Source organism: Hemicordylus capensis, chromosome 6 (assembly GCF_027244095.1).
Source record: "Hemicordylus capensis ecotype Gifberg chromosome 6, rHemCap1.1.pri, whole genome shotgun sequence".
In the NCBI taxonomy this organism is placed as follows: Eukaryota; Metazoa; Chordata; class Lepidosauria; order Squamata; family Cordylidae; genus Hemicordylus; species Hemicordylus capensis.
In genome coordinates, this window is record NC_069662.1 from 47,465,810 (window position 1) to 47,481,994 (window position 16,185).

At 49.0% G+C, this 16,185-nt stretch overlaps 1 protein-coding gene across 1 annotated transcript; it reads left to right on the forward strand.

Moving 5' to 3' along the window:
- The first annotated feature begins 1,158 nt into the window (after positions 1-1,158).
- On the forward strand, positions 1,159-15,670 carry NR1D1 (nuclear receptor subfamily 1 group D member 1). Its single transcript, XM_053259101.1, has 8 exons — positions 1,159-1,747; positions 8,826-9,179; positions 9,540-9,628; positions 10,474-10,618; positions 11,600-12,207; positions 13,738-13,923; positions 14,361-14,571; positions 15,215-15,670. Exons 1-8 carry the CDS (start codon positions 1,585-1,587, stop codon positions 15,412-15,414), a joined length of 1,956 nt encoding a protein of 651 aa, XP_053115076.1. The 5' UTR covers positions 1,159-1,584; the 3' UTR covers positions 15,415-15,670.
- Positions 15,671-16,185: the final 515 nt, after the last annotated feature.

Sequence of the window (16,185 nt, forward strand, 5' to 3'; positions counted from 1 at the left end):
CTTTCACCACAGTCTGCAACACCATGTGCCTTACAATACATTAAAAGTCATTTAAAACCATGATGGGCAGCTAGGCAGTGATGCTAGGCCAGGCCTGCTCAACTTAGCCCACCCAGCTGTTTTTGGACTACAACTTCCATAATCCCCAGACACAGTGGCCAATAGCCAGGGATTATGGGAGTTGTCCGACAAATTTAATTGTCCATTAAATTTAAGGAGAAACATTTGGCAGTGGCGGGGCAGGCAGAGGCGAGGGAACATCAGGCAATCCAATCCCTGAGTTCAGTGCTTCTAAAGTCCATTATTTTCAATAGGGCAGGAAGGCCTGCAATGCTCCCAAATGTTCTCCCCCCCCGCCCCCCCCCCCCGCAGTTGGTTCCCATCATTCCAACCCCATTGAGTTAAAGTTGTTCAACAGACATGAAGTAGCTGCCCAACTCTGGCTGAAGAGGAAGAACCCCCATATGTGGGCATGCATGCACTGCTGCTTGCGCGAAGCATCTCTCTGGATTTTAGCCTCTGTCTTTGACTTACACATTCTATCAAAGTTCACAAAGCCTTTTTGTTTTTAAACTAATTAATCAAGCACAACTCACTATCATCCTGATTGGTGCCTACTATCGCAAAGACAATTTAGAAACCCCATTCTACACCAATTAGCGTTTTAAAAGTGGGGGGGGGAGTACTACCAAGACTCTTAGTACAAAAGGGTGGTTAAAGTGCATTAAGATTACTAACTCGTGTAAGATTTATCTTCAAGCATCAAACCAGAGAACAATGATTTCCAAAGCAGGTTGGTGGCTGGAGAGGCAGTGGGGAAGATGGAGGTGGGGGGAGTGAGCGAGTATCCCCTGCCTTAGGACAAACCACTCTTGTTTGGAAGGGTCTCCCCCCTGCCCCCCGCACGATCCTTTGCCAAGCTCTAAACTGAAAGCCAACTGCGGCTGAAAAGAGACTACGTTCTTTCCACACATCACGTTAAAGCATCACGTTGTTCAGGGATATATATATATATATATTTGTTTTCCTTCCTTCCTCTCTCTCTTAAAACCTCAACTCGCTTGATCTCTCACGGGAAGTGGGGAGGGAGGAGGGGGAGATATGCAGAGAGAGGAACGAAAAGCAAAGTCACTCCTTAGGAATGCACGCGCACGCAGAAGCAAAGGAAAAAAAGACACTGTGCCGGGAAACTACGATTCCCAGCAACCCTTGCGCCCAAGCCGAAGAAGCCCAGTGCAATGTGCCTGCTGTTGCTGCTGCAGCGGCAGAAAGTGTGTCACTGGGGCACGAGGCTCTCCCTTGGAGTCACATGGTGGACGCTCCAGTGCCGCGTGCTGGTGTCTGCGCAGCTGCAGGCAGAGAGGAGAAGGGAGTGAGTGATCCTGGCAGAGTAAAATCTTGCAGGCGAAGGGAGAGGTAGCAACATTGTCAAGCTCCAGGCTGGTGTGAGAGAGTTTGTATACTCAGCTCATCTTGCGTCTGGGGCAGCTCCGTGCAAACAGCAGTCTGAAAAAGGCAGCCCCCTCCCCGCCCACCACCCAGTGCAAGCCGGCCGGCTGGGTTTTGGTTTACTGCACAACTTTGATGGAACAAGAAGAAAGAGGAGAAGGGGACAGTCTCTTGCTTCGCCTCTCTTACTCCTCTCTTACTCTTATCACTGCATCCCAGCTCGCAGTATCGCTGGACGTGGATGCCAACTGTCAGCTGAACAGGATGACGACTCTGGATAGTAACAACAACGCCCCAGGTAAGCTGCTGCCTTTCGTAGTTTGATTCCCAACTTAGGCTGACGACCCTCCCTGCATTGGGAGAGAGGATCGCATAGCCTGCGTCTCTCTAGCCATCCTCTCCTACGCAACTCTTGCCCTAGATCTTTTCGGTTCCTATACACAGTGGGACGGCGCAGGGATGGTTTGCCGGTGCTTCTATGGCTGGTGGGGTGGGCATGGCCATAGGGGCTGTCGTGGAGAGTGCCTGCACTCCTGAATTGGCAGTTATATCACTGCCAGTGCAGTTACGTTTTTGGTCAGTAAAGTTTGATTTGAAGCCTATATCTCTTCCTGCATGGTGTTCCTCCCGTCGCAGAGGTCTGGTATTGGAGGCTCTTCTCTCTCCCTCCCCGCCGCCCCACCTTGCTATGAAATGAGTAGGTTTCTGCTCTCCAACTCTGCCTGCCTTTCATCAGGATTTGCGGGAGGGAGGGACCGGTGGCAAGGTTTTCCAAACAGGTTGCCCCACTATTCCAAATCCCATCAGTGCTGATCTGGTAATGTGAAGTTTGCTGCTTTCAGTGCTAAAGACGTAAGCAGCGCGGAGGGCACTTGGCCTTTTCTGAACTGCTGCCCCCGGAAGAGAGGTGCCGGGTTTTGTAACTCGGAGGGAGCGGGGAGCTTTCCTCTCCCCATTTCTATTAGCCTTATCCCACCCTCAACCTCATTAATACAAGTTCATTTCTCACCCCCCTTGGATTGGTGGAAGGGGTGAACCAGAAGGAGGGGAGGGAGTATAGGTGTCAGTTTCAGGAAAAGAGGTCATCCTTCTTTCTGCCTGTCGGGAGGAGGGAATGGATTCAAGTGTCTGGGCCACTAGCCTCTGGCGACGCCCTACCTTAGCCCTTCAGGGCCGGGAGACGGGAATTGGGCAGTTATGGGGAGAGGGGAGGCTGCATTGTTTCCACAGCACCGGTGTCTGAATTGAAAAAGTCTTGGAATAGGTGGGGGAGGATCTCCTTATTGGAATATTGCCCCCATCATGTTGTTGCTTCTATTGGGTTTCCTTCCCAGGATTCTTGCCTGCAACTCTCGATTACTGGTTACAGGGATTTCTCCCCTTACCTTTGCCATCCCCGTTGGAATCCCACCCTTCCTGGGATTCCCCCATCAAGCTTCCCCCATTGAGCTTCTCACGTGTCCTCCAGTCCGGCTCAGCCACGTGCAACGTTTGTTTTCCCTACCGACTCCGCCCCTTGCTGCCTCGTATTGGCTAGTCCCGCCCCATTACATCGTCGGACTTGCCTCCCTCCGAGTAACGTCACCCTCCAGGAAGCGTAAACGTTCCGAGGCGTCCCTGGTAGGCGGAGCTTTAGGATGAAACATCTCTAGTGTGTGGGGTTTTGGAACCAATAGATTGGCGAGGGGCGAAGCAAACCGTGATGGGCGGTACTGAGAAAGGAGGGGGCCACGTGCAAGTGGGACACGTGGAAGTGAAGCGGCTGACCCAGCAACCTTACTATTTTTCTTCCTGGCTGTTGGAATCCCCGCAAGGAGGGGCTATAGGTCTTTTGGAGATGTGAACATTTTGGAAGGGTTATTTATGTGGCCCAAGTTCTAACTGGGTAATTTACTCTCGGTCACTAATCTGCGCAGTCCTGGTAGACAAGATATGTCTCATTTGACTTTAGAAGCCAGGAATCCCGCAGTCTTGGCGTCTGGACTCTTCCCCCAGCCCTACAGCTGCTAACCTCCTAGTATGTTAGATTATTAGGATCTCTGCCTTCATTGGTCTCTGCCACTTGGCAGATGCCTTGGAAATAAGGTTGCCGACTTTTGCTGGCACTTTGTGCTTCTGAACATGTGCAGAATCCTTCATGCCTGAGGAATAAAAGTTTGGTGTGGGAGCAAAAGCTGTGAGATGTTTTGTGTGAGCAATCTATCTTTTGTTTGTGCCCAGAACTAAATATTTTTAAAAGATGTGCTTCTGTACCTTCTGATAGAAAACAGCTAAAAGCCATGTAAAGTGTCTGAGCATGTGCAAAGTGTTCAGTCATCAACATGCTGAACACTGTTCCATCTAACAGGGATTCCCAGATGTTGTTAACTACAACTCCCACCATTCCCAGCTGCAGTGGCCTTTGGCTGGGGAATGGGATCCTGGGAGTTGTAGTCAATAACATCTGGGAATCCCTGTTAGAGGGAACACTGATGTTGAACTGTGCAATTTTTAAAAGCTAATTAAAAATGGGGATGTAACCAATTTACCAAACACATTTTTATTTTTACTAATGGATGTTTGAAGTGCATACATAGGAGTTTTTTCCAGCTCATGGAAGCATCTTGTGGACCCAAAAGATGGCTTCTATAATTTTAAAGATGTATGCAAATATAGATATATTGTCTCTTTATCTTCCTGTATCTGCTGATTGATGTACTGTATCGGTTACCACACGTTACTATTAGAAGGTACTTATTTTGTAGATAGTTGTCTTGTACTCTATATAATAGAGTATAGCTTTAGACAGGGGTGTAGCTAGGGGAGGGGGGCCCTGTGTTCACCCTTCTCTCTGACAGCCCCTCAGAGCGAGGGAGGTAATGGAGAAAATAGGTAGGGGTGGAGCTGGAGGGCCCTTGGGAGCTGGCAGGGGGCGGCCAGTTTATTTGAACCCATCCACTCAGTTATAGCTACGCCCCTGGCTTTAGAGTTAAATTGCTTGGGAGGTGTTTGTCTAATCTAGGGATAATAGGAATTTTGTTGGAATTGTAGTTGGGACAGAGGTGGAATTCCCTGAGGGTATTGATGGGGGAAGTGTCTCAGAATCAGGTGTGAATACAGTTGTCTGCATCTGGTCTTGGGTGAGCAGTGGGATCATTCCTGTGCAGTGATTTAGGATTAGAGGTCTTGGGGACATAGATGAATATTATGTATTGCACATATTTCTCAAATAATTGTGCATAGAATTGCAACTGAGTGCGTGTGTGTGTGTGTGTTCTCTTGGGACTTGATAGCTTGGGAATATGGTTGGTGTGTGTATCTGGCTTTTTAAAAGTCTGGAACTATGACTGGCTTAGGAATTATTGGTCCCACAGCGGATCACAGCATCTTGGTTCAGGGATCTGGATTCCAGATATCCCCTTCCTTTCTGTTGGGCTGGTTATTTCTGCAACTAATGGTACATATGGGCCTAGTCTGCTCTAAGTCCTCTTTCGGAATTGCAGTTGGCTCCACACGATGGGAGGGGGTTGTTCTCCCATCCTAATCTGCTGAATAGAAGTTTGTATCTCTGGCTCAATTGCTGTAACCCTGGGAATTGGCCTCCTGCATTGTTCACTGCCACCTTCTCTACAAACTCCCGCTGTGGCCACTGGCACTGGTTTTTCCTCTGTGGGGTGAGCAAACGAACCACACATGGTCCTGTGTCGAGGACCACGTGTGACTAGGGATTCCACGTGTGTCTTCTGAGTCCTTGTCTCTAGGAGACTGATGTCTGGCAACACACGCCACAGACAGACAAGGCATGCCTTTGCCTCCTTCACACCCACTTGGAAGGTCTCCAACTTAATCCACATACACTTCCAGCCTCACTTGTGCCTTCTAGCAAGCTTTATTTATTCTCTGTGACCCACTTGGGCTGGTCACCTTCCCAGCGCGATCTATATTTAATAACCCATGCAAACGCGGAGACTCCAGGCTGGGAGGAGAGGCTTCAAAATATGCACACTTTCCTCCCCCTGGGATTCGCTGCACTGCCCTTTGCACCTGCCCCACGGGATTGCCAAATGCCGATTCTCACCTTTTCAAAGAGGAGAAAGGAAAGGGGAGTGTTGCAAAGTGGTTTTTCAGGAGAGGCCAGGAACCAAGCAAAAACACAAACCCCGGCGGTGCCAAGGAGATTACTAACAAGGTCACATGCAAGGGCTGTGCTCTAAAACCAGACTGGATGATCATGCCTGCATTAACAAGCTAGATAGTATCTGGCAGATCCTTGGCTGGTCCTCAGGCCTCTGCAACCCAGGAGGCTCTTGGTTCAAATCGAGGTGCGTGCTTGAGTCACCTGTATCCTCATTTGTCCTTGATAATTCTGCTGGTTGCTGTACATTTGTCCTGTGCGAGAAAGGACAGCCTGCCTTTGACTGGGTGGTACCTCCTCAAGTATTTAACATAAGCAGATTGCCAAACTTCTTAATAAATTTAAGACCACCCCCACCATCTGCCACTTCTTTATTCTCTCTAGTGTAGGAGCATGAGATTGAAAGAGAAGAGCTCCCTCACTTCTGTACTGTAGCTCAAACTTACTCCAACAGCACTGAAGCCCAAGCTGGGAATGAATGTGCTAGCAGGTACTGCCTCATTGGTAGGAGAGTGTGCAGGGGGGAAAGCAGATTCCTCCCAAGGAGGGATTGTGTGACCTGCCAGACTGGAACTGGGAGAGACTGAGGGAACTCCAAACATTGGGTGCAGAGGAGCAAACAAGCATGACAATGGAGGTTAAATGGAGACCTGGCTGAGAAGGTGCCGTGGCTTCTAAGCAGAGGGAGACGCTCATCCCTTTTGGCGGTGCCTGTGCCTAGTTTTGGTAACGCTTGCTAAGCAAGTCGTTCCAGCCAGGTGTTGGGCTCACATGCAAGGAAGGGCATTTGCTGCTGGTCACCAGTTAACAGAGAGCAAGGCTCATGAACACCAGCCAAGGCTCTGGCTTGTCGAAGGTCTGTCTCGGTGCTGAACGTGGCTCCCGCACATGAGCTTGTTTATAATCCCTTTGGCACCAGTGGCTTTGTTTTTACTTTGCTCGAGGCCTCTCTTGCAGCATTTGCCCCTTGGCAAGTGGCCCGTGTCCGAAGTCCTGTGGAGTGTCTTTCATCTCCAGGTTGGACTATGCCCGCGGTTCCCGGCTTAACCACTTTCCCCCACCTCCCAGCTTCTGGGGCGTGATGGTTTTTTTTTTTGCTTCCGCATATCTTTCAGTCCTATCTTGGCTGGCTGCCCTGTGCGCGCGCTCTCTCTCCCCCCCCCCCCGCCCCGCTCGGTGTTTTTCCCTTTCTCAGCCCTGAGATGTAGGTCAGCCACTGAAAGCGACTTGGATTGCAACAGACTAAGTTTGGTACAGTGAGTTCAGTGCTTGCAGCCACGGCTCATAAAATGGGACTGGGGACTATACCAACCTTGATCAAGTGTGTGCCAGGAAGAGAGAGCTGCTGTGCCCGCAGCTCCTCCTTTAGGAACAGTTCTTTAGGAACATAGGAAGCTGCCATATACGGAGTCAGACCATTGGTCTATCTAGCTCAGTATTGTCTTCACAAACTGGCAGCGGCTTCTCCTACTTTACTTCTCATTTTGCTCACAAGGAGGCTTATCATCTTAATCTCCCTTCCTTCCTGCCCAGCTCTTGCACATGTCTTTGGAGACAGTCTGTGTGTACCTAAGCTGACCAGCCAATTCTCTTGACCCATCCTCACATGGCTTTGAAAGCACACATGTTTGCAGTGTGAACTGAACTGTGAAGATGCTAATCACCACTCTTTTTTTTGCAGGGGTGTTCACACAAAATTGCCTCTGGAACGCAGTGAGAGAGAGATGGTGTGTGTGTGTGTGTGTGTGTGTGTGTGTGTGTGTGTGTGTGTAGTCCCTTCTTTTGGAGTTTTGAACTGTCTGAAGTACAGACAGAAGGTTGATTAGTATGTGCCAGCTACCCATGATAGCTGATGGAACTTCCATGTTCAGAGGCAGTATACCTCTGAGTACCACATACTACAGAAAAAGTACAAGGGAGGGATATCACCTTCAGGTCCTGCCTGTGAACTTCCCCAGCACCTGTCTTTCTGTTATAGGAAATAAGACATGATTGACCTTGGTCTGGTCTAGCAAGACACTTAGGTTCTTTCCGAGTTGGAATGGACAATTCCGTTCCTGCTCGAAGTATGGCTAATGGCTCTATTTGGTGCACAAAAGGAATTTCCCTTATGTTGGTTGTGCAGATGGCCCTGTGCAGTATGGACAGGTGTTTACAGTCACCAGCCCATTTGGCTTGGCTTGCTGGCTTGAGTCACTCGTGAGCTGTTTGCTTTGTCAGCACTTCTTGAAGTGCATCCGCTCACTGCTAGCATAATGGGAGAAAAATTTCCATACATCTAATACATTTATAAACCTTGTCCCACTTTAGCAGTTGTCTTCCTAAGATAGAAAGCTTCGAATGCTCTAGCCTTGCCTCCTTTGGGAAGCTGCTATATAACCTCTTGATAATTTCAGTTGCTCCTCTCTGTACTGTCTTCCAAGCCTTTAGACTCTGATCTCAGCCTCTTCCCCTTCTCGGACTTCCTTTTGTGTCCCTTCCCCCTTTATAATGGTCTTGTTTTTCTCTTGGACTGTAAGCCTGCAGGCAGGATCTGTTGTTTTAAAACTGAATTATTGCTCAGTATCTAGTGTTTGAGGCTCGTTTTCAATAATAAAAGGTACAATCATTACCTCTTCCAGTGGTGATAGCCTTTTGAGATGAGGCAACCAGAACGGTATACTGGATTTCCCCAAGATATGATTGTGAAAATGTTGGAGAAGCATAGAACTACTAGGGCCACTTCTGTAGTCAGAAAGGTAGCTGTTTCCAGTCCATTTGGAAGGGTGGGGGAGCAGGAGACAGAGACCTGCAGTTGCTTCATGCTGCAGATGGATTAGTGGTCTTTAATTGAGAAACGATAGAGCTTACACAGGGTTAAAAAGTAGCCTAATTCTCCGATGCAAGGGGGCACTGTCCACCTTTCAGCTGAGCACCAGGCCAACCTATACAATCCAAGCTGCAAACTCAGTGTGGAGGTTTATCTGGAAACCAGAACAGTACACAGTATACTAAATATCAATATTTATATAAAGGCACTGCTGTACTTATTTTCAGCCCCCCCAGAGCACAATTAGGTTTTGGGGGTAACACAACAATGAGGACTAGAAACCTACCCTGCTTTAAGACATCTGAGAGGCTCAGGGTTCCAATACGACTTCGTAGAAGAGCTTCAAACGGTTTAACCCAAGTAGGCAGTCGGATGGTTTGCATGACTGTGTAGACTAGGTATCATCGGCTCTGTGTAGCAGGGCAGGTTACTCAGCCTACTTTCTCTCCTCAGGTGGTGTGATCAGCTACATTGGCTCCAATGGATCTTATTCTTCACCGAGCCGCACCAGCCCTGTCTCTCTGTGTGGCAGCGACAGTTCCAATGGCAGTTGTCCAATGTCTTCTCAACCCCCCTTCCCCAGCTACTTTCCACCCTCGCCCACTGGATCTCTAGTGCAGGACTCTGGACGCCTGTATGGGAGTAGTTCAACTGGACTCCGTGAGGATGCCTCCCCTTCCTCTTTGTCGTCGTCGTCATCGTCATCCTCTTCCTACAGCTCTGGAGGCTCTCCTGGGGGTCTGCAGGTGGCCTTGGATGATGGGAGGCGTGTCTCCCCTACTAAGAGCACCAGCAGCAGCATCACAAGTGAGTGAGGGGCTGGGCACGGGGGACTTGGGTAGAGGCCCTGGTAGAGGATTCTGCAGTGGGCACCGACTCCAAGCCACGGAGGTTGCCATGGGACTTGGGATTCCATCAGCTCCTCGGGCAGATTCTTTTGAGGATTGGATCCAAGCCTGCCTCCCCAGATAGTTTTCCCTTTTAGTCAGCTGCAGTTCTTTGCCACTTCTGAGAACACCGTAGTTTCCATCCAGGTTCCAAAGCCCACTGCTGAGAGGCCAGAGGAGAGGCCAGGCAGCCTCTCGTAGCTGGGAATCGAGTCTTGGCATGTAGAGTCTCATAGTAAACCCCACCCCCCATCTCTCCCCCTCTCCCTCCACCTCTCAGAGCTCAACGGGATGGTCCTTTTGTGTAAAGTCTGTGGAGACGTCGCATCTGGGTTCCACTATGGTGTCCACGCTTGTGAAGGCTGCAAGGTGAGCAACTGAGTCACGTGTGGGGAAATGGGGTGGAGCATTTGCATTTGGTTGGGGACCAAATCAAAATCAACCCAAGCCATTTTGGAGCCTGAGGCAGGAAGTCCAAATGCCACTCCACTTCCAGACCCACAAATGTAGGGGCAGAGGCCACTAAGAAGTTGTCATGTGCAGGCATCCTAGTACTCCTGTGCAGCTCCCATTAACTTCGCTGTGACTTGCACAGGAAAACTCCTTGGGGGAGTGTGCCCGTGAATCAAGGCCATCTCTTCCCTAGTCTGCCACTGCTTAATGTCCCCTGAAATCTGCCACATGAGGTGACCACCTCGCCTGATCTGGTGGAACAGCCTATGTGGTGTGGCCCCTTAGGTCTAACAGCTGCTCAGATGCTGAACTGTAGCAGGACTTGGGATTCCTTCTGGTCACTCGCACTTCTCTGTCCTATCCACTGGATTGTATCCCCCCCAACCCTCTATAGCATTTGTTGAGAGATCCCTTTATTTCCCGTATCAGACACTTGTACAAAGTGTGTCGGGATGCCCTGAATGCCTTCTTTATTTGCAATGCCTGCATGGGTCAGTGAAGTGAAAGCAGAATCTGGGAGCTGTGGGTTTAAGCCTTACCTCCATGCCACTCACTACTTGAGAAAGTGGATGCATTGCTTTCCAAATCAAAAACACCCAAATAGTTGTGTCCCTTCCAGGAGTGTATAGCTCGTTCAGTAGCATGGGATTGTGTCTGGCTCCAGCTCACAATCTCTGGGTCCTAGATTGAGAAGCATGTGCTCTTCAGGCATGCCTGCCAAGCCAGGCCTTGACACTGACTCGCTCTCCTCTCTGCCCCAGGGTTTCTTCCGGCGCAGCATTCAACAAAACATCCAGTACAAAAAGTGCCTGAAGAATGAGACCTGCAACATTGTCCGCATCAACCGGAATCGCTGCCAGCAGTGCCGGTTCAAGAAGTGTCTGGCCGTCGGCATGTCCCGTGATGGTAAGTTTCTGCCGTGCCAAGTGTTGAGAAGCTGGAGTTGGCAGGTTTTGTGGACTAGTGATCGGGGAAGGAAGTTGAGAAATTGCTCCACTAGAGTTTCCAGGATCACTTCCTTGAATGCTTTTGGAAATTGGTTCTTCCAGTTTTCAGTTCAAGGCAGCCATTTTGGCAGTGACCATAGAGCTTCAGGGATAGAGCAACCAGCTCCTGCTTATCTGCATCATGGTCCTGCCACTTCAGTGGAGGCTTTCAAATGGAAAGAGGAAGTGCAGTTTTGTTTTTTTTTGTTTTTTTTGGAGCAGCAGCAAACCCTTCACAGTCTTTCAGGATTTCTGCACAATCTTCTGCCCCTTCCCTTTGCTAAGCTAAGCAAACCTCCTCACCCCATCCCAAAACACCTTTGCATTGTTCACCAGCTCTTGCTGCTCTCTCATCTCCAACAACCTCCATCCCACAATCTGGCCAAACCTATTGTTCCTGCACCCCTAGGCTTTCATCTGGCAGCCTTGCCCACGCTTCCCCTCCTAGCATCTGCTATTTTGAAAGGATGTGAAAGGAGTGCAGGATACCATAGAGCTAAAAGGACTAGACATGCATACAAGCCTTGCTTCCTCTTCTCATTTGAAAACCACCATTTAGCTGGAAGGCCATGATGCAATAAGAGGGAGGTAGTTGCTGTGTTCCTGAGGCTCCATGGGTCACTGTCAAAATGACTGCCTTGAACTCAAAGTGCAAATACCAGTCAATCTGCACACGGATAGCTTAAGAACTCCTGCAAGGCCAACAGGCCTCTCAGCTTGGCCTTTGGATACAGAGGGGTGTGCAGGATTCTTTGTGATTTGTCCATTGGAGAAGTGTGGGAATGACATGTTTCATCTCTGAAGATTCTGATGCCATGTGGGGAACATGCTGTACTGTAGCCATTCCTATGGATGTCTCACACCCTTTCCTCTTATTCTCCCCCCTCCACCACTCTTACAGCTGTACGTTTTGGACGGATTCCCAAGCGTGAGAAGCAGCGGATGCTGGCCGAGATGCAGAGTGCCATGAACAATATGGCTAATAACCAACTGAGTGCACAGTGTCCAATGGAGAACTTACCGGTGGGACACCCGCAGCCTGCCAACCCACTGCTGTGCCACCAACCCCAGCTGGCACCCTGCTCCCCACCACCTCACGCAGCTTCGCCACTTCGCCAGCCCTTCTCTTGCTTCTCCCAGTTCTCTCAGCAGCTGACACCCCCACGCTCCCCAAGCCCTGGCGAGGTCATGGAAGATGTCATCTCGCAAGTGGCCAAGGCCCACAAGGAGATTTTTGTTTATGCCCACGACAAACTGGCCACAGGGCCCCCACCACCCGTGGCGGGTGACAGTGACTCTCACCATTGGGAGAACAACTGGTTGGCCAATGGCTACCCTGGGAATGGGCTCTGCCATCAGAATGACAACTGGAATGCTGGCTCTGCCCCCAGCAATACCTGTCACCAGAACAACATCAATGGCCATAGGTTTTGCCCCTCTGGCTATCCTTCTGATCCCTCCGCTGGACAGGACTGCCCACGGCAGGGTGTGCCCAGAGACATACTCTTGGTAAGTGTGGTGTCCCCACAGCACTACACAGCCTCTCTCTCATCTATGCCTGCCAAGGTTTATTCAGTGTGCAGCAATACCTTACTACCTTCTCATTGGGTAACATGGCCCCTTATTACCCAGGTTGCTTACACAGGTTGCATAGGAAGCTGCCTTATGCCAAGTCAGACTGTGGGGCCATCTAGCTCAGCTCTCCAGGGTTTCAGGTGCATCTTTCCCAGCCCTTCCTGGAGATGCAGGGATTGAACCTGGGACTTGCATGCAAAGCAGATGCCCTTCCATTGAACTGTGGTCCTTCCCAGTTCTCAAGCTGGGAAGAAAATGTGAACTACTGGTGGTAGTCTTCTGTCAGTGAACCATTGATGGTAGTTTTCTTGATGTCCTGTCCAGCCATCAAGGGTGGATGGTGCTCTGCCTTATCTATCTGGACTGTCCACCCAGAAGCAAGGCTAGAGGGGAATATCTTTGATTGATGAGCATCTGCTATAATGATTGGTGATTTAATCAAAAAGTGTATTGGTACTATATTTTGGGATACAGAAGAGAGATGTAAATAAAATACCTTTAAAGAAAAATTAAAAGTTTGTGACTATAGCTATATAGAGCACATGATGCCTTCAAATGGTGTAAGCAATCGGAGAGTTGCACCCATCTACTGAAGAGACAGCAGAAAGTTGAATACCACCATTCATACAGTGCTTTTGAACGTTCGTAGCACTTCACACACAGCCTTACAACAATGTGTGTGAAATGATGCCAATGCAACAGAGTGGGTTCACAAATGCCCTACAGCCGTTCAGTGCAAATGCACTGGGGCTACTATAGGGAAAGGTTTGGTCTGTTCAGTTAATGCAGGGGTATCCAACCCTCGGTCTGCAGATGTTGTTGGTCCCATCATTCCCAGCCACTATGATCTTGGCCATTGTGACCAGGGATGATGGGAGTTCTTGTCCAGTAAAATGTGGGGACCCAAGGCTGGGAACCCCTGCATTTAATAAATAACCATATTTGAACTGAGATTTAAAGAGACTGCGTTCAGGTGTTCCTTTGCTCTGGAGTGAGGGACCCTTGGATGTAATCCAGTAAGTAAGCAGGAATTCCTCACTTGAGTTACTATTGTACTTGGCCCTTCTTGAAAGAGAAGCAGTCTTTCAAAGTTGGAACCGAGCAAAAGATCCCCATCACAATCTGAGTACAGTCTCCGCCAACCTGCTTTCATTTAGAGGGGTACCATGCACAGCCAGTGGCCTCTGGAAGTTAGTGCATGAAGCTTGTTCCTGTTGTTGGTGTTGATGTAGCATTGTTGGGGTGGAAATCAACACTGGCTCAGTTGGGGAAAGCGGTGCACTGCATTTATTATGGCTGTGATGTAGTACATAGTAAAAACAATGAACCATCCCTAATCACAATAGCAGCTAAAGGGGGAATTGAGAAGCCTGTCCTCTGGCCTCACTCTGCTCTTGTTTCAACAGCTCTGATCTTAGCCTTTGGTTCTCCATTTAAATATCTCTCCACTTTCTATCTCAACAGGCATGCCCTATGAATTGCCACCCCCATGGTCGCAGTGGCCGCACAGTCCAGGAGATTTGGGAGGACTTCTCACTGAGCTTCACGCCTGCTGTACGAGAGGTGGTAGAATTTGCAAAACACATCCCTGGTTTCCGGGAGCTTTCACAGCATGACCAAGTCTCTCTACTGAAAGCTGGCACCTTTGAGGTAGGATGGTTTCTACTCTTCATGAATTATTGTTAGTTGTCCAAATGGATGGAAATAATTAAAAACAAACCTAAAATATACATTTTGTTAAGCTTTTTCTTGTTTTACACAATATAATGAGAATGCATTAAAGAACACCATCTTCTGACTTCTCTTTGAGAGTAATTAGAGTGATGTGGGATGTAGACTGTCAACTTCCTATCACATTGAAAGTGCAAAACACTAAAAAAGTTTTGGGGGTGGGGTTGAGATGTGTTTTTCAAAAATTGAAGTGTCATCTTGGCTAGATAGAATGTGGTTTGAGAAACATGGTGGTGTTTCCAAGTTTAATTTCTCTTTTTTTGGTGGGAGAATCCTCTACTTGTAAACCAACATAGAAGGCATTTGACTAGGCTGTGTGGTTACAGAGCTGTATCCCTTTTGTACCTCCTCCACAGGTGCTGATGGTCCGGTTTGCCTCCCTCTTCAACGTCAAGGAGCAGACTGTGACGTTTGTGAGCCGTACCAAGTACAGCCTTGAGGAGCTGTGGGGGATGGGCATGGGTGACCTGCTCACGTCCATGTTTGAGTTCAGCGAAAAGCTTGGTGCCTTGGAACTCTCCGAAGAAGAGCTGGGCCTCTTCACTGCTGTGGTGCTGGTCTCTGCAGGTGGGTAGCCTTGGGTGTGGATTGGTGGGAATCTTGGTCATGGAGCACAGACTTCTTATTGTTGTTTTTTCTGAAGCTCTCTGCTGCCTCATTCTATTACTCCACCCTTATTTTCAGTTCACTGAAAATGGAGTTGGTTCCTCCAGCATTACTACCCTGACCCGCCCAAGCTCCACCTTTTTTTTCCTAAACAATGGCACCAATTTACCCTTGTTGCCCCTTATGCTTAGAACCCTCTTGGGCTCCCTCTTTCCAGTTTCAAATCCTTCTTCCTTAAAGCCTGTGGCTTAACGTTTTGGTCCACACACCCCAGCCACTTTGAAGCCCAAGTACACATAACTGCATTCATGCATAATGGCTCTCCCACTACTCTTGCACTTTCCCATGTCTTTGTCTTCTCTCTCTCTCTCCTCCCCCACTTTTTAAATTTAAGATTGCAAGCTCCTCAGGAGAGACTGAGGTGACTGGTAGATCAGAACTGAGCCCCAGCTGGCTTTGGCAGATTGCCTCCTATAACAGAGATGCTGGTGTTAGCATCAGACACTAGGGATATGATGGGACTGGGCTGGTGGAAATGCTATACAGAATGTGTGTATGGGCTCACCCTTATACGATACTTACTGTCTGACCCCTTTCCATGCAGATCGTTCCGGCATTGAGAATGCGGCGTCTGTGGAGCAGCTGCAGGAGACATTGATCCGTGCCCTGCGGGCCCTCATCCTCAAGATCCACCCCCAGGAGAACTCGCGCTTCACCAAGCTCCTCCTGAAACTTCCTGATCTGCGCACCCTCAACAACATGCACTCTGAGAAGCTGCTCTCCTTCCGCATTGACACTCAGTAGAGGAGGAGAGCACACGGACTACTGCCCACCCTCCTGCCCTACCTTCCCTGCGTTGCACTAATTGGACTGCTCTCTGGGCCTGGACCCAGCTATGTATTTATACTGGCGTAGCAGCTGCTGCCCCCACCTGCCCAGAAGCAAGCGGCACAGTCGCTTTGTAAATATCTCTCTGTATATTTGAGTTGTGTGAATAGAACGTTACTCTTCCTGGCCATGGCCTTGGCCACATGGGAATAATATATTGAAAACAAATTGCCTGCGTTGTCCTCTTCAGGAGTTTATTTGCCTGCCGTCCCTGTCTCCTCCTGCTTCCTCTAAAATGGGATAAGGTGGGGTATTGGGTTTAAACTCTGCCTCCTCTGCACCTTTCAAGAGTGCAGAAACCATTGAAACGTCTTACACGCAAGCTTCATTCACCTGATAAGCAACTCTCTCCTCCAAGCTAGAAAGAAGGATCATGAAGTGGTTGCTAGCTTGTTCCCTTGACTGCATTCACTGTGACTTCTGTATGGCTAACGGTAGGGACAGACAACTCAAAGTTCCAGTGGGCTTGAGGGGGACTTCACTTCCCATAGTCTGTACACACATTTCTGTTGTCCTACTTTCACCTCTGGATTAGGCAGACTTTTTTTTGCTTGCTTGCTTGTGAAAATGCTTCAGAAACCTCATCAGAAGTAAAAGTGGGACGAGGTTTTCCCCATCCTCTTTGACCATGCTACAAATCAAAAACAGTCCACCTGCCATCTAGCATCAGCCTAATTTTCACTGGAT

Coding starts and splice junctions, on each gene's coding strand:
- NR1D1 (XM_053259101.1), top strand. CDS start 1,585: ATGGAACAAGAAGAAAGAGGAGAAGGGGACAGTCTCTTGCTTCGCCTC. Junction 9,180..9,539: donor CACCAGCAGCAGCATCACAA/GTGAGTGAGGGG, acceptor TCCACCTCTCAG/AGCTCAACGGGATGGTCCTT. Junction 14,572..15,214: donor TGTGGTGCTGGTCTCTGCAG/GTGGGTAGCCTT, acceptor CTTTCCATGCAG/ATCGTTCCGGCATTGAGAAT.